This window comes from Hyla sarda, chromosome 1, assembly GCF_029499605.1.
Source record: "Hyla sarda isolate aHylSar1 chromosome 1, aHylSar1.hap1, whole genome shotgun sequence".
Taxonomy (NCBI): Eukaryota; Metazoa; Chordata; class Amphibia; order Anura; family Hylidae; genus Hyla; species Hyla sarda.
In genome coordinates, this window is record NC_079189.1 from 496,274,944 (window position 1) to 496,300,704 (window position 25,761).

At 43.0% G+C, this 25,761-nt stretch overlaps 1 protein-coding gene across 2 annotated transcripts in view; it reads right to left on the bottom strand.

Moving 5' to 3' along the window:
* Nucleotides 1–25,761, bottom strand: part of KCNN2 (potassium calcium-activated channel subfamily N member 2) — a 245,827-nt gene that overhangs the window by 19,929 nt on the left and 200,137 nt on the right. For both annotated transcript variants that reach the window (XM_056537445.1, XM_056537446.1), the window contains one exon: nt 19,713–19,823. In XM_056537445.1, the coding sequence (XP_056393420.1) occupies nt 19,713–19,823 (111 nt within the window). The remainder of the gene's footprint in view (nt 1–19,712; nt 19,824–25,761) is intronic.

Sequence of the window (25,761 nt, forward strand, 5' to 3'; positions counted from 1 at the left end):
CTCAAGAAAGAATTCAATACCCACCTGTTACACACCAACCTGCCCCTTTTTTCCCAAGATAGATCTCAAGGACGCATATCTGACTGCCCCAATTCATCCTTCTTTCCATCACTATCTACAAATTATTTAGAAGAACCAGAAGTGGCAATTTACTTTCGTTCCATTTGGCCTATCTTTGGCCCCATGGTGCTTCACAAAATTGATAAGACCAGTTGTAGCCACTCTCAGAAGCAGAGGTGTTCGTCTTATTATATATCTGGACAACATATTGATCATGGTTTCGTCCCTACATTTAATTCATCACCATCTAGAATGGACCCTTTCTCTGCTCAAAGACCTAGGTTTTCTTATCAACCTCAAAAAATCAATACAAATTCCTTCCAAAGAAGTGGAATTCTTAGGATTTCTAATCAACACTCAATCAGCTCTACTGAGTCTTCCCAACAGGAAGATGCGTATGATTCCCAAAGAAATACGTTCTATCCTTTCAAAAAGTCTAATCTCCTTAAGAACACTCGCTTGCATCGTAGGGTTACTTTCTGCCTCGATTAAGGCAATCTTCCCAGCACCTCTACATTATAGGGCTCTCCAAAGACTAAAATCTCAACACCTCAGGGAAGGTCTGCATTATTCAGACAAAATTCCCCTATCTTCCGATGCCAAAGAGGAACTATTTTGGTGGCTTCACCACGTTCAGGAATGGAAAGACCATTTTCAATTCCAAACCAGATATGGTGATAGAATCGGACTCAAGTCACCAATCAACGGTCACCAATCAACAGGAAAGAGTTGGTCAGAAACCGAGTCTCAACTCCATATCAATTGCCTGGAATTGTTAGCCAGTTTTTTTGCTCTCAAGTGTTTTGCAAAACTCAAATCCAATTGTTGTATTCTACTTCACTTGGACAATGTTTCAGCAGTTCAATACATCAATCATCTGGAAGGTCCCAGATCGAAGATCTTAGCCGACATTGCAAGGGATTTCTGGCATTTCTGTCTGGACAAGAACATTGTACTGAAGGCCAAATACATCCCAGGTATTTCCAAATCTGTAGCAGATTGGAATTCCCGTCTTCTCTCGGATTCCAGCGATTGGAAGTTGGATCCGACCATTTTTCAGAAGATTTTGTCCCAGGAAGATTTTTTTCCGTTGGCGACCAGACCCTTAAGCTCTAGAAATAGATGCGTTTCGACAACTTTGGCCTCAGGACACCCTATACGCATTTCCCCCATTCTCCCTCATTCCGAGGGTACTTCTACAGGTTTGGATTCAGGAATCAACAATTGTTCTAATCACTCCATGGTGGCCAACTCAAACTTGGTTCCCTCAAATTTTGAGTATGACTATAGACATTCCGAGGATTATTCTACCTCATCATTCTCTACTATTAGACCCAGCAGGGAATTACAATCCTCTTCTTCTAGCAGGTTCCCTGTCTCAAGTGGCTTGGTTGATTTTGGGTCAACAACAGTGGATTCAGAATTTTCACAATAACCTAGAGATATCGTATCCGATTCATGGGCACAAGGTACCAGATCTGCTTACAGATCAGCCTGCCTTTGGCTTTATTGGTGCACACAACTGCATTTGGATCCCGTTCATGCACCTTTATCCCACATTTTGAATTTCCTATCTGATTCTTTTGACTTTGGCAAGGCCTATAGAACTATTATGGGTATGTTCACACTGAGGAATTGGAGAGGAATTTCCACGAGTAATTATGCTTGCTTTTTGCTCTCCAATTCATTCAGCGGTGAAAATCCCCATAGAGCTGTGCAGAATTTCTGCCCCTCAGTTCACACTGAGGAATTTCCTCAAGCAGAATTCTGACGAGGAAGTCTGTTCCGCTTGAAGAAAGAACATGTTCTTTCTTTCAGGCGGAATCAGCATCTTACTCCCATAGAGATCAATGTTAAAAAAAAATTCAGTCAGAATCATTTCCACGCGGAATTGGCGCATAAACGGCACGGAATTCGCGCAGAATTCGCACTGAATTGGCGCAGAATTTCCGCATGAAAAAAAAGAGGAAAATATATATATTATACTCTTCTCCTCCTCCGCTTGAAATTTTCATTTCCGCGTGTGGAATTCCGCTCGAATTCCGCGCCAATTCCGCTCGAATTCCACGCGAAATTCCACACGAAATCTCTGTGAGTTCTTGTGGAAAAGTAACAATATTTTGAGGCAGAAAATTTCTGCTTGATTTCCGCCCCAATTCCTCAGTGTGAACATACCCTAATGCTTATAGGTCTACTATATCTTCAGCCCACGCTCTTATTGATTCCATTCCTGTTGGTAAACATCCTTTGGTTTGCCGTCTTATGAAAGGTATTCGTTTTAGACGTCCACTTTTACCTAAATATAATTCTACATAGGATGTATCCCTCAATGTATCCCTCTTATTTAATCTTTTCTCCTCTTGGGAAGATAATGATGATTTATCTCTTAAGTTTTTATCTTTCAAACTTAACGTTCTTCTCTGCCTTATTTCCATTAAACGGATTTCGGATGTTCGAGCTCTAGACATCTCTAATAGACACTATTCCCCTCATGGGGTTCAATTTATTTTATTTCCTGTCATACAAAAACAAACCTTCATTTGTTTTTCAATCTTATGTTTCCTTTACACCCTAAATTATGTATTGTTAGATGTCTAAAATCTTATGAATGTAGGACTGAATCTCTTCGTTCTTCTTCTCAATTACTTCTTTCTTTTTGTCATCCACATTTACCTGTCTCTTCATCTACTCTTGCTAGATAGGTAAAACACACCATGTCTTTAGCAGGTATAGATATTTCAGTTTTTGGTGCTCAATCTACTTGGAGTGCTATGTCAACTAAAGCTGTACAATCGGGAGGTTCTCTGTCAGATATCCTTTAAAGCAGCAGACTGGTCTTCTGACACTACTTTCAAAACTTTTTATTTTAAACCCCAATCTCACATATCTATGTCTGTCCTTCCTTCTAGTATATAATGTATCATTTACTATACCATAGATAAAATAGCTTTAAACTTGCAATGATAGGAGCCTCCCGTAAATAAAATTGGTGATTTTTATAACTTTTGTGACGGAAAATATTGATTTTATGAAGACGGGAGGCGAGTATCATCCCTCCCTCTATTTTAACCCATCCCGATATTCTTTTCTCTTATCTTTCAGAATACTAATGGCTGACTACAGACAAGATATTTTCCTACAGATTTCCTAGGATCATCGGTTCACCTCCGTCCTATATTTTTCCTGATGAAGTTCTACTAGTTGAAGTGTTTTTCGTCTACATATACCTGATTTCTTGATTTGCATGTCGAAAGAGGAGGAGTTATTCAAAGCGGCAGTTTATAAAGCCTCAGATCGTTACTGATTGGTTACCTCAGTTACCTATTGTTTACCTGTTGCCATACATATGGCAGATTTTTTTCTTCACATGTAGATATGATATACTTAATGTTATTGCTATTTGAGCATTAAAGAGAGATTAATGCAATGATAGGAGCCTCTCGTCTTCTTAAAATTAATATATTCCGTCACAAGGGTTAGGAAAATGACCAATTTAACACACTTTCAAGTCCCACAAAAACCAGTGTACACTTACATATGTCCTATGAGCCAGGAGAGCCCATTACAAAAGGGGACCCATCCGAGCAAAATTTCACTATGACAAGTTTTGACTACATTTTTTTAAAATAAAAATAACCACCATTTAATGTTTTCAATGTCCTATGTACTTTTCATTAAACGGAATAATATAAGTAATATGAAACAGATGCTGGAGAGGGGTCATTGTTCCAGATATTAAGTGGCATGTCTGGGAACAAGAAAGCCTTTACAATGCATTTGGAAAATCTTCATAACCTTTCACTTTTGTAACATTTTATGTTAGGGTGTGTTAAAATAAAATAAAAATCCCCATCAATCTGCACTCAATACCGTATAATGAGAATATGAAAACAGAATTTTAGAAATGTTTGCAAATTTATTATAAAGGAAAAACTAAAATACTATTCTACTAATGTATTCAGACCCTGGCTATGACACTTGAAATTTTGTTCTGGGGCCTTGATCCCTTGTAGCCAGGAGTGGCTAACTTTGTGAATGTTCTTGAGTGGCCCAGCCAAAGCTCTGACCTGAACTCAATCGAACATCTTTTGAGAGACCTGAAAATGGCTCATGAAGAGGATCTGCAGAGAAGAATAGCTGAAAATTCCCAAATACTAGAAGACTGGAGGCTGTAATCGCTGCCAAAGGTGCTTCAACTAAGAATTGAGTAAAAGGGTCTAAATACTTATGTCAGTGCAATATTTTAGTTTTTCCTTTTTGAAAGATTTCTAACATTCTGTTTTCACTTGGGGTATTAAGTGTAGAATAATGAGGGAAAATCTGAATTATTTTTATATTATTACAAAGCAGAATCGTAAAAAAAAAAAATTTAAAAAGAAAAAAACATTCTGAGATTTTCTTGTTTCGTTTGGGTCTGATTTCTCATCGTTCTCATGATCATTGAAATTGCACAAGATGAGATCTTGCATAGTGCCCAGACCAAGGGAGATTGACAGCTATTTTGTGTTACTTCCCTCTACGATTAATCATACCAACTGTTGTAAACTTCTCACCAAGCTGCTAGGCAATGGTCTTGTAGCCCATTCCAGCCTAGTATCGTTTTACAATCTTGTCCTGACATCCCTGGAAAGCTCTTTGGTCTTGGCTATGGTGGAATGTCTGGAATCTGATTGATTTCTTATGTGAACAGGTGTCTTTTATACAGGTAACAAGCTGAGAATAGGAGCACTCCCTTTAAGAAAGTGCTTCTAATCTCAACTGGTTACCTGTTTAAAAGACACCTGTAGTCAGAAATCTTGCTGATTGATAGGGGGTCAAATACTTATTTCCCTGAGTAAAATGCAAATCCATTTATAACTTACTTTAAAAAAAATCTTTTTTTTTTTTGTGTGTTATTATTCTGTTTCTTACTGTTCAAATAAACCGACCATTAAAATTATAGACTGATTATTTCTTTGTCAGTAGGTAAACTTACAAAGTCAGCACTGGATCAAATGTTTTTAACTTCACTGTACTGTAGATGAAAGAAAATCCCTAAATAATGCAGGTTTAGTTTCACTAATATATGTAACTGCATAAATAGTATAGAGTGAATAAAAAACACTCTAACAAAGTCATAGATATTAACTAATACAAGACTTTTACTTTTCATATGTGACTTTTTGTTGTAGATTTCTTTTGTGTTATATGGTTAACGTGCTCTTAGTCTGCAAATGGATGTCAAGTGTATATACAAAGACTGCAGAAAAAAAATTACTGCAAAGCTATACTATAACTAAGTAACTGGAGAGTGCACTTATCAACTACAGGTCATGCTTCCAGGAACATGTTTGCAACAGTCTGGCCTATACATGTAACACTGTTATGTAAACCAATGGATGAGAGGTCAGTCAGAAACAGTCTTTCAGAGAAAAATGCATGTGCAGACTGATAACAAATGTATTTTGATAGTTTTCAAATTGAGAGCAATGTAAGGTTTATGTTTTATTGATCTATGAGGGGGGGAGGAAAATAGTCTTTAAAGGGGTTCTAGAGGGGTGACGTCACGCCCGCCCTCTCAACAAAAGTCTATGGGAAGGGGGCGTGACAGCAGTCACGCCCCCATCCCATAGACTTTTGTTGAGGGGGCGGGCATGATGTGACGAGGGGGCGGGCATGACGTCACGAGGGGACGGGCGTGACGTCACGAGGGGGCGGCCTCGAACACGGAAGCCAGCACACAGCGTTTGGAGTAATAAACTTCTGGACGCTGCGAGCGGAGCTCCGGAAGGCAGGGCAGTGGAGAACCCCTTTAAGAAGCTCTCTGTGACAAAACGAAAAAATCATCTTGCATATTTCTAACGGATAAAAGTCTATATTTACAGAAAACAAAAAAATTAATTGTAAAAAATTCCGTTGGTCAGTGATTCTTCTTCAGCGCAGATCCTTGCTAATTCAGGGATTGAGACAAATACTTAATGTCTGCAAACCAAAACTAATAGCTTTGGGGGAAAAATTTTTTTTTTTTTCCACTTTTAATATAGCAAGATGTATTACTGACACATTTGTGGTGGCGGTCCGCCAATCTCCGGGGGTCACAAGGACTTATCTGTTACCTGTGTATGGTGGTGGACATAGCCTTATCATTCTGTCGCTAGCAAATGTGGGAAAACAACACATTAATATCTGCTCTTGCATGTTGTATTTAACTGCTGTTGTTTTCAGGAAACAGAATCTGCACGCGCATCAACAAGCTCCGCCCCCGCGGATGTTCGTTGAGGCCTGGGAAATTGTAATTGGTACTCGCAAAAACCGACGTCATTTTTGCAAGATGACAAAAAATAAAAAAAGCTGTTTTAAATTTTTAATTACTTGTTATGAGGGGGAAAAGGTTTCTGTTTGCTGGAAAAACAGTCTGGATTCTAGATGTTGGGTTTTTATATGCTCATCTTTTACAGTATTGATCTTTAAAATATTGTTACTGCAAATTATTTCATCTGTTATGTGGGTATTTATTTGAAATTATTTCATAAAGTACTGTATTATGTTAATGTGCATTATTTTTAGTGGCAAAGTGTTCTTCAGTTACATGTCATATGCACGTACTCTTGCCAAGTAACCTTTACACAGATCGGAAGGTGAAATCGGTCGCCATCACATAGATTGGCGCTTCTTATAAAGGTCTGCCTAGTGAATGAAAAGTGTTATCGACATTAATACAAGGTTGTGTGTAACAAGTTGCCTGTGTAAGGGTAGTCACATGTATCAATAAAGATGATAAAGGAAAAAAAAAAAAAAGAAGCTCTCTGTGAGTAACCAACAGTGTACCTCACACTTCAAAATAATCTATGAAGCACATTAACAGGGTTATCCAAACTGTTTTTGTAAATAATATGGTGCTGGAGTAGGGGGAAAATAGAAAATAAAACCATACTTACTTTGCTGGCAGTACTTACCCCCAAGGCTTCCCGTAGCTCCCATTCACCTCTGTCTGGTCTCTTGATTGTTTCTCTCTTCTTTCTGCTTCTGAAATGAGCACTTGGAGCAGAACATGCCGATTTGGCTTATTAATGTCCGCAGAGGTGTCCTGTCTATACCAGTGACTGTCTGAGCCATCAGGTCCTCCGCCCACCACTTGTCTCAGAAGCAGGAGATCAGGGCACCAGAGAGAGGTGAACAGGAGCTGTGAGGGACCAGTGGGGACTAGGGCAAGGGAAGCATTTTCATTTCTTTTATATCTCCCTGTTCCAGCACAATATTATTTTTAAATACTGGAATACCCCTTTGGGGATTCGTTGATGATCTTCACCATAACACAACATGTAACATTTCATCTACACTGATTATTTTACATTTCAATATTTACAGAACCATAATTAGCCTGTTGCTAGCTGGCCTGTGTTTCTTTGGATTCTGCTAGGTGTAAGATACAGAATAAAGAGGGAGACTTCCTGAGGCATTATGAAAACAGATTCCACTTTCCATATCCTGCTGGCTTTTGTAAGAAAAGACATCGGGGGGAGATTTATTAAAACCCGTGCAGAGAAAAAATGGTTTCGGTTGCCCATATCAACCAATCAGATTGCATCTTTTATTTTTAAATAGGCCCATGAAAAATGAAAGAAGCAATCTAATTGGTTGCTATGGGCAACTGTGCCACTCTTCCTCTACACAGGTTTTGATAAATCGAACAAACACAAACAATCTAGCACAAAAAATTCTTATTATAAACTAAAACTATAAAATCAAAGCAACATAAAACACCCATAATTTACATAAGTGTCCTTAATCTAAATGCATCAAAAGCAAATACGGCTGAAAAAACTATGTGGGAATATAGCCTCAAACTAAAATCTGCTAGTTAGCACCTTTCACCATAGGTGATGCTCACACTCTACCTCCTCATCCTCCCTGCTCCATGACCTCTGCACAGGTTACAGAGCATTTCCAGAACACTCTCCAATAGAAATCAGTGAGTCAGCTCCAGACTATCATTTCCCATAGTCCATGAGGTTGCTGTAAAGCATATCTTTAGGCTGTAAAGCATATCTTTAGGCTGTAAAGCATATCTTTAGACTGTAAAGCATATCTTTAGATGATTATAACAGAGAAGAATAAAAGCTCAGGCAAGATGACTGTGCACATAGTAAGGTGCAAAAAAGTAAATAGAGAAATTAACATGCAGAAAACAGAAAAAGATAAGAAAAAAATATATATATTTCAGCATACGGCTCTATGGCCTTGGGGCAATGTCTAAAGGCTTATGGCTACTTTTGGGAGCTCTTCATGTCATTTTTTAACCCAAATTAAATGTATCAGGATCATGGTTGTTGATAAACTTTGAACATCAAGATCCCTCTCCTTCCATCCCTAGCAGTGATAGCCGTGATCTCTGAAACACAACTAACTGGTCATGTACCTACCTGACAGAAGAGGATGTCTGGTGTATGTTAATAAACTACTAAACAGCCAATAATATATTCATACAAAGCCCCTAATGCCTCTTCCATCCTTCTAGTTATAGTATTTTGTGGCTGAACATTAATTAGAGTAAGCTATTACATTTTTCATAACAAATCCACCTAAATGCTTTGGAAAGAGTAATTCCATAACAAAAATCAATAGCCTGCGGAGAAGTTGCTTTTTACCTAATGTCTCAAAATCTGTACTAGGTGAAACTGCCTGAAACTTCTGATGTTGAATTAATGACAATCCCAGCAATATTGGCCGAGGCACTCAATGTTCTACTCAAAGAATCTAAATGTTTTTGAAAGCTCAATGTCGGATTCCAGTTATTATTAAGAGAAACAGATCCTCATCTCATTCCATCAGGTCACTACTGGAAAGAATATCCATTCATTGCACCCAAGCCCATTGGAGTCACTCTCTTTCCTTGACCTTCATGTTTTGATGTTCCATGATCAATCTGCAGTAAGATATCCTAATCATTTCTGCAATTCAAAGAAGATTAATTCAAACTATTACATTTCCCTTCATCACTTAAATCCACAAGCAGCAGGGGACATGCGTTCTCCAGCTAGGTTTTTCATCCTACTTTCGTAGTAAACTCAGTTTCAGATGTCAGGGTGACCTATTTGTTTGTAAATGTATCAAAATGTGTTAGAATTCCTTAAATTAGCCTGTGATACAACAAAATATAAAAAGTTCACACTGCACATCCTGTCCGCAGTCAGATATATCTTAGTAAATAGACATTTTTAACAATGATTTTTTTGCATGATGTATCACCTTACGTTTTTCAACTACTTATAGTTTATGATGATGACACAATAAAAAAAATGATATTATTATATTACTTATATTATTTATTTCTGGTTGCTTTGTGCTGTAAAAAGCAGCTTTAGAGATTTGTTTTTATAACCGGCACATAAGAAGCCTTAGTCAGATAATAGCTTATTGACTACCATTGGAGATTGTTGTGGACATACACTGTGCATGGACGGAGAGTTAAAGAAGGACTATGCTGTCACTATGTCCCTGTCACCTATTCTGTGATACCGTTTTATCTGCCTCCATGTGTTCACATTAATAGAGATTTGCTTCTCTATTGGCTTACAGAAAAACCCCTGGCATTGTGTAGAGTGCCTATATACTCAACTATGTTCATATCATTATAAACAAACATGGTGACAGGTTCTATTTAAAGAAGAACTCCGGCGAATGTAAACTTTTCCCCTATCCACAGGATAGGGGATTAGTAGCTGATGGCAGGGGGTCCGACCACTGGGACCCCTCGCAATCTCAAGGACGGGACCCCGGCTATCTGTAAGAAGAGCATGTTGCCTACTGGCAGACGGCATGCCCTCCATTCATTTCTATGAGAGCACCCAAGATTACAAAGTTATGTACTCGGGTCAGTTTGGCGCTCCCATTGTAATTAATGGAGCTTGTGCCGCCTCACAGAGAGCCAGGTCATGTCCTGGAGATTGCGGGGTGTCCCAGAGATCGGACCCCCCGCAATCAGCTACTTATCCCCTATCCTGTGGATACGTTTATTTTTGCCGAATTTCTCTTTTAAGTGGAAACCCTGTCCAGCAACAACAATTAATATTGATTTAAGAATTGAATTAAAGCTTCTCACATTTCAATATGCAAATAAGTACTTCCTCGATATTTCTGCTCCTGCAAGCTGTCTACCAATCTGTGCCACTGTAACCCAGGGATTTTATACTAAAGTAGCAAACATCACTTTGCATTAATGGTAACGTACTTTCTGGCATTCTGTGCAAAATGGATTATCCAGGAAAGATGCCTTGAAATACTACTTACAGGAAAGACCAGGGCAGCAATACCATTAGGTTAAATTATTCAATTACTGTAGAGATTTATATAGGTATCTGTACAGTGTACTAGAAGTGCGTATTTCATGTCAGTGCCTGTGAACCAAACAACTGGCTGATATTACTATAAAATAACATATATATATATATATATATATATATATATATATATATATATATCTTGCAGTATCTTGTAATACCTTTTTTATTGGAGTAACAGAATTTTGTAGAGACAAGCTTTCGGGATTCCTCCCTTTATCAAGTCCAAAGCAAATCTAAGCTTAAAAGCAGAAGACACAGGTTACATCTTACAAATATTCAGGGGTTAAGACAATAGATGTGGAGGATTCACACTAAGATGGTCCAGAAATTGTCCTGCTATAGGAACATAGACTAAATAGATGAGGATGAGAAAAAGGAGGAGGGAGGGGGGAGCAGGGTAGAGACTGATAATTAAGATGTAACACAGTAACCTGTGTCTTCTACTTGTGAGCTTAGATTGGCTTTGGACTTGATAAAGGGAGGAATCCCGAAAACTGGTCTCTACAAAATTCTGTTAGTCCAATAAAAAAGGTATTACAAGATACTGCTACATTTTTCGATTTGCATCTATATATATATATATATATATATATATATATATATATATATATACAGTCATGACCGTAAGTGTTGGCACCCTAGAAATTTTTCTAGAAAATGAAGTATTTCTCACAGGAAAGGATTGCAGTAACACATGTTTTGCTATACAAAAAAGAGAGGAAAAAAAGCAAATTGGACGTAATGTCACACCAAACTCCAAAAATGGTCTGGACAAAATGATTGGCACCCTTTAAAAATTGTGGGAGAATCAGATTGTTTCAAGCATGTGATGCTCCTTTAAACTCACCTGGGGCAAGTAACAGGTGTGGGCAATATAAAAATCACATCTGAAAGTAGAAAAAAAGGAGAGAAGTTCACTTAGTCTTTGAATTGTGTGTCTGTGTGTGCCACACTGAGCATGGACAACAGAACGAGGAGAAGAGAACTGTCTGTGGACTTGAGAACCAAAATTGTGGAAAAATATAAACAATCTCAAGGTTACAAGTCCCTCTCCAGAGATCTAGATTTGCCTTTGTCCACAGTGCGCAATATTATCAAGAAGTTTGCAACCCATGGCACTGTAAGTAATCTCCCTGGGCATAGACGGAAGAGAAAAATTGATGAAAGGTGTCAATGCAGGATAGTCCGGGTGGTGGATAAGCAGCCCCAAACAAGTTCCAAAGATATTCCAGCTGAACTTGAGTAAGCCAAAATTCTTCTGGCAAAACGTCTTGTAGACAGATGAGACCAAGATAGAGCTTTTTGGTAAAGCACCTCATTCTACTGTTTACCAAAAATGGAATGAGGCCTACAAAGAAAAGAAAACAGTACCTACAGTGAAATATGGTGGAGGTTCAATTATGTTTTGGGGTTGTTTTGCAGCCTCTGGCAGAATGTGTACAGGGCAACATGAAATCTGCGGACTACCAACAGATTTTGGGTCACACTGTATAGCCCAGTGTCAGTAAGCTGGGTTTGCGTCCGAGATCTTGGGTCTTCCAGCAGGACAATGACCCCAAACATATGTCAAAAAGCACCCAGAAATGGATGGCAACAAAGCGCTGGAAAGTTCTGAAGTGGCCAGCAATGAGTCCAGATGAAAATCCCATTGAACACCTGTGGAGAGATCTTAAAATTGCTGTTGGGAAAAGGCGTCATTCCAATAAGAGAGACCTGGAGCAGTTTGCAAAGGAAGAGGGGTCCAACATTCCGGCTGAGAGGTGTAAGAAGCTTATTGATGGTTATAGGAAGCGACTGATTTCAGTTATTTTTTCCACAGGGTGTGCAACCAAATATTAAGTTAAGGGTGTCAATAATTTTGTCCAGCCCATTTTTGGAGTTTGGTGTGACATTATGTCCAATTTGTTTTTTCTTTCCCTTTTTTGGGTTAGTTCCAATACACACAAAGGGAATAAACATGTGTATAGCAAAACATGTGTTACTGCAATCCTTTTCTGCGAGAAATACTTCATTTTCTTGAAAGATTTCAGGGGTGCCAGCATGTATGGCCATGACTGTATATATATATATATATATATATATATATATATATATATATATATAAAATCAGCGATCACTGTGATTTGATCTTCACGGCTGCTTCTAGGAGTTTTAAAACTACAACTCCCAGCATGCAACATCTGGAGGGCCACAGTTTGGAGACCACTGTGCAGTCAGTTTGGAGACCAATCTGTGCTCTTCCAGATGTTGAAAAAATACAACTCTCAGCATGCCCAGACAGTCCAGACATGCTGGGAGTTGTAGTACTGTAACATCTGGCCCTTCAGATGTTGCTGAACTGCAACTCCCAGCATGCCTAGGCAGTCTGGGCATGCTTGGAGTTTAAGTTTTGCAACCTCTGGAGGGCTACAGATTGGACACCACTACACAGTGGTCTCCAAACTGTTCTCCTCCATTTGTTGCAAAACTACAACTCCCAGGATGCACTGACAGACCATGCATGCTGGGAGTTGTAGTTTTGCAACAGCTGTAGGCACACAGGTTGGGAAACACTGAGTTATGTAACAAACTCTCAGTATTTTGCAACCAGTATGCCTCCAGCTGTTGCATAACTACAAGTCCCAGCATGCCCTTCTGTCATGGCATGCTGAAAGTTGTAGTTTTGCAACAGCTAGAGGTTTGCCCCACCCACCCCCCGCCCATGTGAATGTACAGGGTACATTCACACGGGCGGGGGTTTACAGTGAGTTTCACACTACAAGTTTGAGATGCAGCACATTTTCCGCTGCAGCTCAAACTCCCAGTGGGAAACTCGCTGTAAACCCCCACCAATGTGAATGTACCCTAAAAACACTACACTACACTACACAAATAAAGAGTAAAACACTACATATATACATACCCCTACACAGTTACCTCCCCCTCCCCTAATAAAAATGAAAAACATCTGGTATGGCTTAGTTTCCAAAATGGAGCCTCCAGCTGTTGCAAAACAACAACTCCCAGTATTGCCCCGGACAGCCACTGACTGTCCAGGCATGCTGGGAGTTTTGCAACTGCTGGAGGCACCCTGTTTGGGAATCACTGGTGTAGAATACTCCTATGTCCACCCCTATGCAAATCCCTAATTTAGGCCTAAAATGCGCATGGTGCTCTCTCACTTCGGAGCCCTGTCGTATTTCAAGGCAACAGTTTAGAGCCACATATGGGGTATTTCTGTACTAGGGAGAAATTGCCTAACAAATTTTGGGGGTCTTTTTCTCCTTTTACCCCTTAGGAAAAGGTAAAGTTGGGGTCTACTCCAGAATGTTATTGTAAAAAAAAATTTTTTTTACACTAACTTGCAGGTGTTGCCCCATACTTTTTATTTTCACAAGAGGTAAAAGGTAAAAAAGACCCCCAAAATTTGTAACGCAATTTCTCATGAGTACGGAAATACCCCATATGTGGATGAAAAATGCACTGCGGGCGCACAACAAGGCTCAGGAGTGAGAGCACCATGTACAATTGAGGTGATTTGCACAGGGGTGGCTGATCGTTACAGCCATTCTGACATAAACACAAAAAAAAAACACATTTGACCCCATTTTGGAAAATACACCCCTCACTGAACATAAAAAGGGGTATAGTGAGCCTTAACACCCCACATGTGTTTGAAGATTTTTTGTTGTATATGAAACATTTTTATTTTTTCACTAAAATGCTGGTGTTATCCCAAATTTTTCATTTTCACAAGGGGTAATAGGAAAAAAGCCCCCCCAAAGTTTGTAACCCCATTTCTTCTGAGTATTTAACCCCTTAAGGACGCAGGGTTTTTCCGTTTTTGCATTTTCATTTTTTCCTCATCACCATCTAAAAATCATAACGCTTTAAATTTTGCACATAAAATTCCATATGATGGCTTATTTTTTGCGCCACCAATTCTACTTTGCAGTAACATTAGTCATTTGACCCAAAAATTCACGGCTAAACGGAATTTTTTTTTATTGTGCAATAAAATTGAAGAAAAAATGTCATCTTGTAACTTTTGGGGGCTTCCGTTTCTACGCAGTGCATTTTTCGGTAAAGATAACACCTTATCTTTATTCTGTCGATACGGTTAAAATGATACCCAACTTATATAGGTTGGATATTGTCGTACTTCAGAAAAAAATCATAACTACATGCAGGAAAATTTCTATGTTAAAAATTAGCATTTTCTAACCCCTATAACTTTTTTATTTTTCTGTGTACGGGCCGGTATTTTTTTTTGCTGTGTTCTGAAGTTTTTATCAGTACCATTTTTCTATTGATCTGACTTTTTGATCGCTTTTTATTCATTTTTTCATGATATAAAAAGTGACCAAAAAATACACTATTTTGGACTTTGGAATTTTTTTGAGCACGCCATTGACCGTGCGATTTACTTAATGATATATTTTTTATAGTTCGGACATTTTCGCACGCGGCGATACCACATATGTTTATTTTTATTTACACAGTTTATTTTTATGGGAAAAGGGGGGTGATTCAAACTTTTATTAGGGAAGTGGGTTAAATGACCTTTGTTCACTTTTTTTTCCTCTTTTTTTTTTGCAGTGCTATAGCTCCCATAGGGACCTATAGCACTGCACACACTGATCTCCTATGCTGATCCCTGCAAAGCCATAGACGGATCAGTCAGATAGGGGCTTGATTGCTCAAGCCTGTAGCTCAGGCTTGGAGCAATCAATCGACGATCGGACACCGCGGAGACAGGTAAGGAGACCTGCTGATCGGAACATCGCGATTTTTTCACGATGTCCCGATCAGCCCGACTGAGCTGACGGGAAGCGTTTACTTTCGTTTTAAGACGTGGCGGTCAACTTTGATCGCCGCGTCTGAAGGGTTAACAGTGCGCGGCACAACGATCGACGCCGCGCGCTGTTAGCCCAGGGTCCCGGCTATGATTAGCAGCCAGGACCGACTCAGTGTGATGCGGGGTCACGGCATGACCCCGTTTTAAACACCTGGACCGGGCGTAGGGCGTTCAGGTACGCCCTACGTCCTTAAGGAGATAAATACCCCATATGTGGATGTAAAGTGCTCCGCTGGCGCACCACAGGGCTCAGAAGAGAAGGAGCGCCATTGGGCTTTTGGAGAGAGAATTTGGCTAGAATTGAAGGCCATGTGCGTTTACAAAGTCCCATAGTGCCAAAACGGTGGACCCCCCCCCCCCCCACATGTGACCCCATTTTGGAAACTACACCCCTAACAGAATGTAATAAGGGTGCAGTGAGCATTTACACCCCACAGGTGTCTGACAGTGGTCCGTGAAAATGAAAAATTTAGTGGGGGGAGGTCCACTGTGGTGGCATCATGGGGGTTTTATAAATGCACATGACCCTCGACTTCCATTCCAACCATTCCAAACAAATTCTCTCTCCAAAAGCTCCTTTTCTTCTGAGCATTGTAGTTCGCCCGCAGAGCACTTTACATCTACATATTGGGTATTTCCATAAGGAATGGGGTTACAAATTTTGGGGGGCATTTTCTCCTATTACCTCTTGTAACAATGGTAAATTTGGGGGGAAAACTGCATCTTTACTGAATTTTTTTTATTTTATATTTACATATCAGACTTTAACAAAAAGTCGTCAAATGCCTGTGGGGTGTTAAGGCTCACTGTACCCCTTGTTATGTGCCTTGAAAGGTGAAGTTTCCAAAATAGTATGCCATGTGTTTTCTTTTTCCTTTTATGGAACTATAGGGGCTTCCTAAATGCGACATGCCCCCCCCCCAAAACCATTTTTGCTAAATTTGCTTTCAAAAAGCCAAATGTGGCTCCTTCTTTTCTGAGCATTGTAGTGCACCAGCAGAGCACTTGACATCCACATATGGGATACTTCCACAGTTCTCTCTGCTGACCTCTGCTGTCCATTTTAGGAACTGTCCAGAGCAGCATATGTTTGCTATGGGGATTTTCTCCTGCTCTGGACAGTTCCTAAAATGGACCGCAGAAGTCAGAAGAGCACTGTGGTCATGACATCAGAGGAAATGCATTTCTTTTTTGGATTTCTCTTTAGTATACAGCCCCTAAAAAGTACTGGAAGGATTAAGATCTTTTAATAGAAGTGATTTACAAATCTGTTTAACTTTCTGGCACCAGTTGATTTAAAAAAAAAAAGTTTTCCATGGGAATACCCCTTTAAGGCCAAAATGACCTCGTTCCTTAAGGGGTTAATATATTCCAGAATCATGTTAAGTTAAAGCACTAAGTTAAGTTAACGTTTAAGAACTTTCTTAGTAGGTATATCCCTATATTAGAATAATTTAAAAATACATTTGCAAGAAAACAAAAACACAAGTGTTACGCCGAGCGCTCCGGGTCCCCGTTCCTCCCCGGAGCGCTCGCCTCATCTTCGTTGTTGCAGCGCCCCGGTCAGATCCACTGACCGGGTGCGCTGCGGTCCCGCCTTCAGCCGGGGTGCGATTCGCGATGCGGGTAGCGCCCGCTCGCGATGCGCACCCCGGTCCCCGTACCTGACTCGCTCTCCCTCGGTCCTGTCCCGGCGCGCGCGGCCCCGCTCCCTAGGGCGCGCGCGCGCCGGGTCTCTGCGATTTAAAGGGCCAGTGCACCAATGATGGTGCCTGGCCCAATCTTCCCAATTAGCTTAATTGGTAATCACCTGTGCACTTCCCTATATTACCTCACTTCCCCTGCACTCCCTTGCCGGATCTTGTTGCCTTAGTGCCTAGTGAAAGCATTCCCTAGTCTGTTCCTAGTCCGTGTTCCTGACCTCCTGCCGTTGCCCCTGACTACGATCCTTGCCGCCTGCCCCCGACCTACTGCTACGTCCGACCTTGCTTCTGCCTACTCCATTGTACCGTGCCTATCTTCAGCATCTTCAGCAGCCAGAGAGGTGAGCCGTTGCTAGTGGATACGACCTGGTCACTACCGCCGCAGCAAGACCATCCCGCTTTGCGGCGGGCTCTGGTGAAAACCTGTAGTGACTTAGAACCGGTCCACTAGCGCGGTCCTCGCCATCCCTCTCTGGCACAGAGGATCCACTACCTGCCAGCCGGCATCGTGACAGTAGATCCGGCCATGGATCCCGCTGAGGTTCCCCTGCCAGTTGTCTCTGATATCGCCCGACAGATCGCCCATCTAACCCACCAGCTGTCGGAAGTGTCCACCATTTTGCACCAACATCCCCTGCCAGTTGCCTCTGATATCGCCCGACAGGTCGCCCTTCTAACCCACCAGCTGTCGGAAGTGCGCCAACATTCGCAACTTCTTCAGCAATCATCTCCTCCGCCAGCTCCTGCACCCCTTCCGCAGCGAGTGGCCACTCCTAGCCTCCGCCTGTCCTTGCCGGACAAATTTAATGGGGACTCTAAGTATTGCCATGGCTTTCTTTCGCAATGTTCCCAGCACTTGGAGATGATGTCGGACCAGTTTCCTACTGAAAGGTCTAAGGTGGCTTTCGTGTTCTGCCTTCTGTCTGGAAAAGCCCTGTCATGGGCCGCACCGCTCTGGGACCGCAATGACCCCGTCACTGCCTCTGTACACTCCTTCTTCTCGGAAATTCGAAGTGTCTTTGAGGAACCTGCCCGAGCTTCTTCAGCCGAGATTGCCCTGCTGAACCTGGCCCAGGGTGTTTCTTCCGTTGGCGAGTACGCCATTCAGTTCCGTGCTCTTGCTTACGAGTTGTCCTGGAATAGTGAGACTCTCTGCGCGACCTTTAAAAAAGGCCTATCCAGCAACATTAAAGATGTTCTGGCCGCACGAGAGACTCCTGCTGACCTACATGAACTCATTCATCTAGCCACTCGCATTGACATGCGTTCTTCCGGATGGCGTCTGGAGCTCCGCCTGGATATGGACTTTGTTCGCACGAAGCGTTTTTTCTCTCCGGCTCCTCTCTCCTCTGGTCCTCTGCAATCTGTTCCTGTGCTTCCCGCCGCGGAGGCTATGCATGTTGACCGGTCTTGCTTGACACCTCAAGAGAGGACACGACGCCGCATGGAGAATCTTTGCCTGTACTATGCCGGTACCGAACACTTCCTGAAGGATTGTCCTATCCGTCCTCCCCGCCTGGAAAGACGCACGCTGACTCCGCACGAAGGTGACACAGTTCTTGATGTCAACTCTGCTTCTCCACGCCTTACTGTGCCTGTGCGGATATCTGCCTCTACCTTCTCCTTCTCTACTATGCTCTTCTTGGATTCCGGATCTGCAGGAAAATTTTTTTTGGCCTCTCTCATCAACAGGTTCTACGTTCCTGTGACCAGTCTCGCCAGACCCCTCTACATCTATTGTTTTTACAATAAAAGATTGGACTGTCTTGTACGTTTCCACACTGAACCCCTCCTAATTTGCATCGGACCTCTTCACGGAAAAATTGAGTTTTTTTTCAGGTTCTTTGGCCCCAAGAAGAGGGGGAGACCCAAGGGGGGGGGTACTGTTACGCCGAGCGCTCCGGGTCCCCGTTCCTCCCCGGAGCGCTCGCCTCATCTTCGTTGTTGCAGCGCCCCGGTCAGATCCACTGACCGGGTGCGCTGCGGTCCCGCCTTCAGCCGGGGTGCGATTCGCGATGCGGGTAGCGCCCGCTCGCGATGCGCACCCCGGTCCCCGTACCTGACTCGCTCTCCCTCGGTCCTGTCCCGGCGCGCGCGGCCCCGCTCCCTAGGGCGCGCGCGCGCCGGGTCTCTGCGATTTAAAGGGCCAGTGCACCAATGATGGTGCCTGGCCCAATCTTCCCAATTAGCTTAATTGGTAATCACCTGTGCACTTCCCTATATTACCTCACTTCCCCTGCACTCCCTTGCCGGATCTTGTTGCCTTAGTGCCTAGTGAAAGCATTCCCTAGTCTGTTCCTAGTCCGTGTTCCTGACCTCCTGCCGTTGCCCCTGACTACGATCCTTGCCGCCTGCCCCCGACCTACTGCTACGTCCGACCTTGCTTCTGCCTACTCCATTGTACCGTGCCTATCTTCAGCATCTTCAGCAGCCAGAGAGGTGAGCCGTTGCTAGTGGATACGACCTGGTCACTACCGCCGCAGCAAGACCATCCCGCTTTGCGGCGGGCTCTGGTGAAAACCTGTAGTGACTTAGAACCGGTCCACTAGCGCGGTCCTCGCCATCCCTCTCTGGCACAGAGGATCCACTACCTGCCAGCCGGCATCGTGACAACAAGCAGTATGTTAGCCCAAAGACCCATAGGTTAATGAAGAGTGAAAATGCAAAGAAAAATCAACATACTTTTTTGAATTTTTGTGGGTACTCCATTTTGGAGGGTATACATCTTTACTGAAATCAAACAAAAATGCATTCATGTCATAAAAAATAAAAACAAGATTCCTTACTTACTCTTTTAGTGAGCTGTGTATCCATCATGAAGTTATGAACATGTTTCTCTGCTTTGGTAAGTTCTAGCTTTCTTGCAACCACAGCTACGACAAGAGCAGTGCAACCAGCACCCTGGAATCAACATGACAAAAAAATAGTCATTTTAGTGGTACTAGGTGATACATTACAATGAATGTTTACAGTGCTAAGTCCACCTTTACAACTATTGCAAATTGTTTCATTGTCTCAATGCATTTGACATAAGAAACTTTATATACAATCTTGGATAAAATGACTGCTTTGTGTCTACAACTCCTATGCAGACCTGCATGGTCACAGACTACAAACTATCCCAGTGTATACTTTCTTCTTTACACTGTGGCAAAGGTGGATATTTCTTTCAGCAGCTGAAGATATCAAGACTTGACCTCTGGACACACCTGCCATCCTTTGCAGCCTTAAAGGGGTACTCCGCTGCCCTGCTTCCAGAGCTCCGCTCCCCAGCGTCCGGAAGTTTATTTTTCCGAATGCTGTGTGCGGGCTTCCGTGTTCAGGGCCGCCCCTCGTGACGTCACGCCCGCCCCCTCCTGACGTCACACCCACCCCCTTAACGAAAGTCCACGGCCGTTGCGCCCCCTTCCCATAGACTTTCGTTGAGGGGGCGTGACTTTCGTTGAGGGGGCGGGCGTGATGTCACGAGGGGGCGGGTGTGACTTTCATTGAGGGGGCGGGCATGACGTCACGAGGGGGCGGGCATGACATCACGAGGGGCGGCCCTGAACACGGAAGCCCGCACACAGCGCTCAGAACAAACTTTCGGACGCTGGGGAGCGGAGCTCAGGAAGCAGGACAACGGAGTACCCCTTTAAGGCCAAGTTGTTTGCTCTAACTTTTCTCAGCCATGTATGTGCTGCTCCTAGTGATTTATGGAACAGACTCCATAACCAGTCACAGTAATTGTTGTCCTATTTTAACCCACCTCTTTGTACCGCCCATACCAGAATGTTTTTGTCAGTAATGCAGCTTTTATGAGCACTTCTGGACTCTGATCTCTATGTTCAATCCTATACCCTTGAAACTACATATGTACTTGAAAATCCAGTCTTGATAATACACCCCAATGACCCTAAACCAACAGCCAAAACAACACAGGATAGACTTAGGAACAACTCCGTGTATGTCCTTGAGTGGCCCAGCCAGAGCCCTGACTTGAACCCAATCGAACATCTCTGGAAAGACCTGAAAATGGCTTCCACCATCGGGTCCCATATAACCTCATGAAGAGGATCTGCTGAGAAGAATAGCAAAAAATCCCCAAATCCAGGTGTGTGTGCAATCCTTGTGGCATCATAGCCGAGAAGGTGCTTTACCAAAGTAATGAAATATTTTAGTTTTTTCTTTTTTAATAAATTAGCAAATATTTCTAAAATTCTGTTTTTACTTTTGTCTTTATGGGGTATTGAGTACAGAAAAATGGGGGGACTTAAAGCATACCTGTCAGATTATATGTTACTCTGTACCTCATACTGATCACGTACATATAATATTAAAATTTTTATGTCTCTATCACCCATATTTCACTAAAAACAACATATTTTTCATCTTCTGTGCGTAAATCAGCTGTCTCCCTCACTCTGCTGACTCACTGCTCTTGGAAGGGAAACTGGCAGCCCTGCTCTATAACCCTTTCCTCTCTGCTTTTATGCTGTACACACACACACACACACACACACACACAAATGTTTATTGGTGATTTCCTGCCACCAAAGACAATATGGTGAGTGTATATCTTAGTAAACAGTGTAAAAATATAAATAGATCTTCCTAAATTAGTGCAAAGGTTTAGTGCGAAAAGTACAATGTTTTTTATGCATACATTTTCTATCTCTTCTATATGTTCCTATGTCATTCATGTGTTTCATGCTTTGGCAGTCCTGTAATTCTGGGAGTTGTAGTTTTGAAATATTTGGAGGTACAGTGTTTGGATAACTCTTTTTTTTACAGCTGTGTTGCCTTCAGCTGAATGTCTACAACTACAACTTCCAGCATGCCCTTACACCCTTTGACTGTCCAAGCATGCTTGGAGTTGTAGTTTTGCAACAGCTGGAGTCACTTGTTTTGTAAAACGCTGTGTTACAGCAGTGTTGCTGCAGGCTGTGTCAATCAGCCATATCGTGTCCCAGACTCTTGCTGCAGTGGGACTCATCAGTGTCCCAGGAGGTATGGGGACCCCTAGTGTTGGGATTTTCTTTAATAAAATGTGAACTTTTTTTTTAAAGAAGTATATTTGAAAAACGTTTGTTTTGCCAGGTTGTACAACATATAAAAAGCTTTTTTTTTAATCAGACAGTACCCATTTATTTTAAATTTTAAGGTTGAAAAATATCAAAACGTGAATAAAGCAAAAGGATCAGATGACTTTAAGAATGCATTATAATAGGGGAGTTATATGAGCTGGTATTATGGATTAAACTCTGTCTCCTGTCCAGACATCCTTGGCCCCTTTGGGACTCATTTTCCCCTTAAAGGGGTACTCCGGTGGAAAACATTTTTTTTAATCAACTGGTGCCAGAAAGTTAAACAGATTTGTAAATGACTTCTATAAAAAAAATCTTCATCCTTCCAGTACTTTTTTAGTAGCTGTTTGCTACAGAGGAAATTCTTTTTTTTACATTTTTTATTATTATTACTTTTTGTCTTGTCCACAGTGCTCTCTGCTGACACCTGATGCCCGTATCATGAACTGTCCAGAGCAGGAGAAAATCCCCATTGCAAACCTATGCTGCTCTGGACAGTTCCTGACACGGACAGAGGTGTCAGCAGAGAGCACTGTGGACAACACAAAAAAGAAATTAAAAAAGAAAAGAATTTCCTCTGTAGCATACAGCCGCTAAAAAGTACTGGAAGGGTAAAGATTTTTTAATTGAAGTCTTATACAAATCTGTTTAACTTTCTGGCACCGGTTGATTTAAAAAAAAATAATGTTTTCCCCACCCGAGTACTCCTTTATGGATTCTTTTTTGCAATTCTGGCCACTGTCACTTTATGCATTAATAACTCTAAGATGCACCTTTTATTCTGATTCTGAGACAGTTTTTTCGTGATATATTCTACTTTAACATAGTGGTAAATTTTCGTCATTACTTGCATCCTTTCTTGATGAAAAATCCCAAATTTTTATGAAAATTTTGAAAATTTAGCATTTTTCTAACTTTGAAACTTTCTGCTTGTAAGGAAAATGGACATCCCAAATAAATGATATATTGATTTACAAATACAATATGTCTACTTTTTGTTGGCATCATAAAGTTGACATGTTTTTACTTTTTGAAGACATTAGAGGGCTTCAAAGTAAAGCAGCAATTTCAACATTTTCACGAAAAATCTAAATATGAATATTTCAAGGACCTTTTAAGTTTGAAGTATATTTGAGGGGCCTTTCTGTGAGAAATACCCCATATATGACCCCATTATAGAAACTGCACCCCTAAAAGTATTCAAAATGACATTCAGAAAGTTTGTTTACCCTTTAGGTGTTTCACAGGAATAGCAGCAAAGTGAAGGAAACAATTCAAAATCTTCGTTTTTTACACTTGCATGTTCTAGTAGAGCCATTTTTTGAAATTTTACAAGGGGTAAAAGGAGAGACATACCCCCAAAATCTGTAACCCAATTTCTCTCAAGTAAGGAAATACCTCATAAGTGGATGTAAAGTGTTCTGTGGGTGCACTAGAGGGCTCAGAAGTGAATGAGCGACAATGGGATTGTCACGATGCCGGCTGGCAGGAGGTGGATCCTCTGTGCCAGAGAGGGATTGGCGTGGACCGTGCTAGTGGACCGGTTCTAAGTCACTACTGGTGTTCACCAGAGCCCGCCGCAAAGCGGGATTGTCTTACTGCGGCGGTAGTGACCAGGTCGTATCCACTAGCAACGGCTCAACCTCTCTGACTGCTGAAGATAGGCGCGGTACAAGGGAGTAGACAAAGCAAGGTCGGACGTAGCAGAAGGTCGGGGCAGGCAGCAAGAATCGTAGTCAATAAGGAAAAGCAGGAGGTCAAATACACAGTATGGACAAACACAGTAACGCTTTCACTAGGCTCTAAGGCAACAAGATCCGGCAGGGAAGTGCAGGGACAGAGAACAGATATAGTCTGGGAGACGGTGGAAGCCAATTAAGCTAATTGGGCCAGGCACCAATCATTGGTGCACTGGCCCTTTAAGTCACAGGGAGCTGGCGCGCGCGCGCCCTAGAGAGCGGAGCCGCGCGCGCCAGCACATGACAGCAGGGGACGGGAACGGGTAAGTGACCTGGGATGCGATTCGCGAGCGGGCGCGTCCCGCTGTGCGAATCGCATCCCCGACGGCCATGACAGTGCAGCGCTCCCGGTCAGCGGGACCGACCGGGGCGCTGCGGAGAGAGAGACGCCGTAAGCGCTCCGGGGAGGAGCGGGGACCCGGAGCGCTAGGCGTAACAGTACCCCCCCCCTTAGGTCTCCCCTTCTCTTTGTCCGGTAACTGCCTCCCCTGGGATGAGGACACCGGGAAAGAATGGAGGGATTCCTCAACGGCAGGCAGTACAGCAGGAGTGGGAATGGGGAGGGAGGGCAGAGGGCGAGGCCTGGCACGGGGCAGTGTGACACCAGGACGGGGGCCATGAGGAGGTACCGAGGCTTGCCTGACTGGACTGGGAGGGGGGAAGAGGCACTTCTTATGGCAGGCAGAGTCCATAAAGACCTTAGGAAGACCGGATACAGGGGGAACCACAGGGTCACGGCAGGGAGTACTGGGAACCGGTCTAAGGCAGTCCTTGAAACAAGAGGTACCCCAGCTCTTGATCTCCCCTGTGGACCAATCCAGGGTTGGGGAATGGTGTTGAAGCCAGGGCAGTCCAAGGAGAATTTCGGAAGTGCAATTGGAGAGGACCAAAAACTCAATTTTTTCGTGATGAGGTCCGATGCACATTAGGAGGGGCTCCGTGCGGTAACGCACGGTGCAATCCAACCTGGCTCTGTTGACCGCGGAAATGTAGAGTGGCTTGACGAGACGGGTCACCGGGATGCGGAATTTATTCACCAAGGACTCCCGAATAAAATTCCCAGAGGCACCAGAGTCCAGGCAGGCCACGGCTGAGAGGGAGGAGTTGGCTGAAGGGGAAATCCGCACGGGCACCGCGAGACGTGGAGAAGCCGACTTAGAATCAAGAGACGCCACACCCACGAGAGCTGGGTGCGAGCGTGCGTTTCCCAGACGTGGAGGACGGATAGGGCAATCCACCAAGAAATGTTCGGTACTGGCACAGTACAGACAAAGATTTTCTTCCCTACGGCGATTCCTCTCCTCCTGGGTCAGGCGAGACCGATCCACTTGCATGGCCTCCTCGGCGGGAGGCCTAGGCGTAGATTGCAACGGAGACTGTGGGAAAGGTGCCCAGAGATCTAAGTCTTTTTCCTGGCGGAGCTCTTGATGTCTCTCAGAAAAACGCATGTCAATGCGAGTGGCCAGATGAATGAGTTCATGTACATTAGCAGGAATTTCTCGTGCGGCCAGAACATCTTTAATGTTGCTGGATAGGCCTTTTTTAAAGGTCGCGCAGAGGGCCTCATTATTCCAGGATAGTTCAGAAGCAAGAGTACGGAATTGTATGGCGTACTCGCCAACGGAAGAATTACCCTGGACCAGGTTCAGCAGGGCAGTCTCAGCAGAAGAGGCTCGGGCAGGTTCCTCAAAGACACTTCGAATTTCCGAGAAGAAGGAGTGTACAGAGGCAGTGACGGGGTCATTGCGGTCCCAGAGCGGTGTGGCCCATGACAGGGCTTTTCCAGACAGAAGGCTGACTACGAAAGCCACCTTAGACCTTTCAGTAGGAAACTGGTCCGACATCATCTCCAAGTGCAGGGAACATTGCGAAAGAAAGCCACGGCAAAACTTAGAGTCCCCATCAAATTTGTCCGGCAGGGACAAGCGGAGGCTAGGAGTGGCCACTCGCTGCGGAAGAGGTGCAGGAGCTGGCGGAGGAGATGGTTGTTGCTGCTGTAGCTGAGACTGAAATTGCTGTAGCTGTGACTGAAGC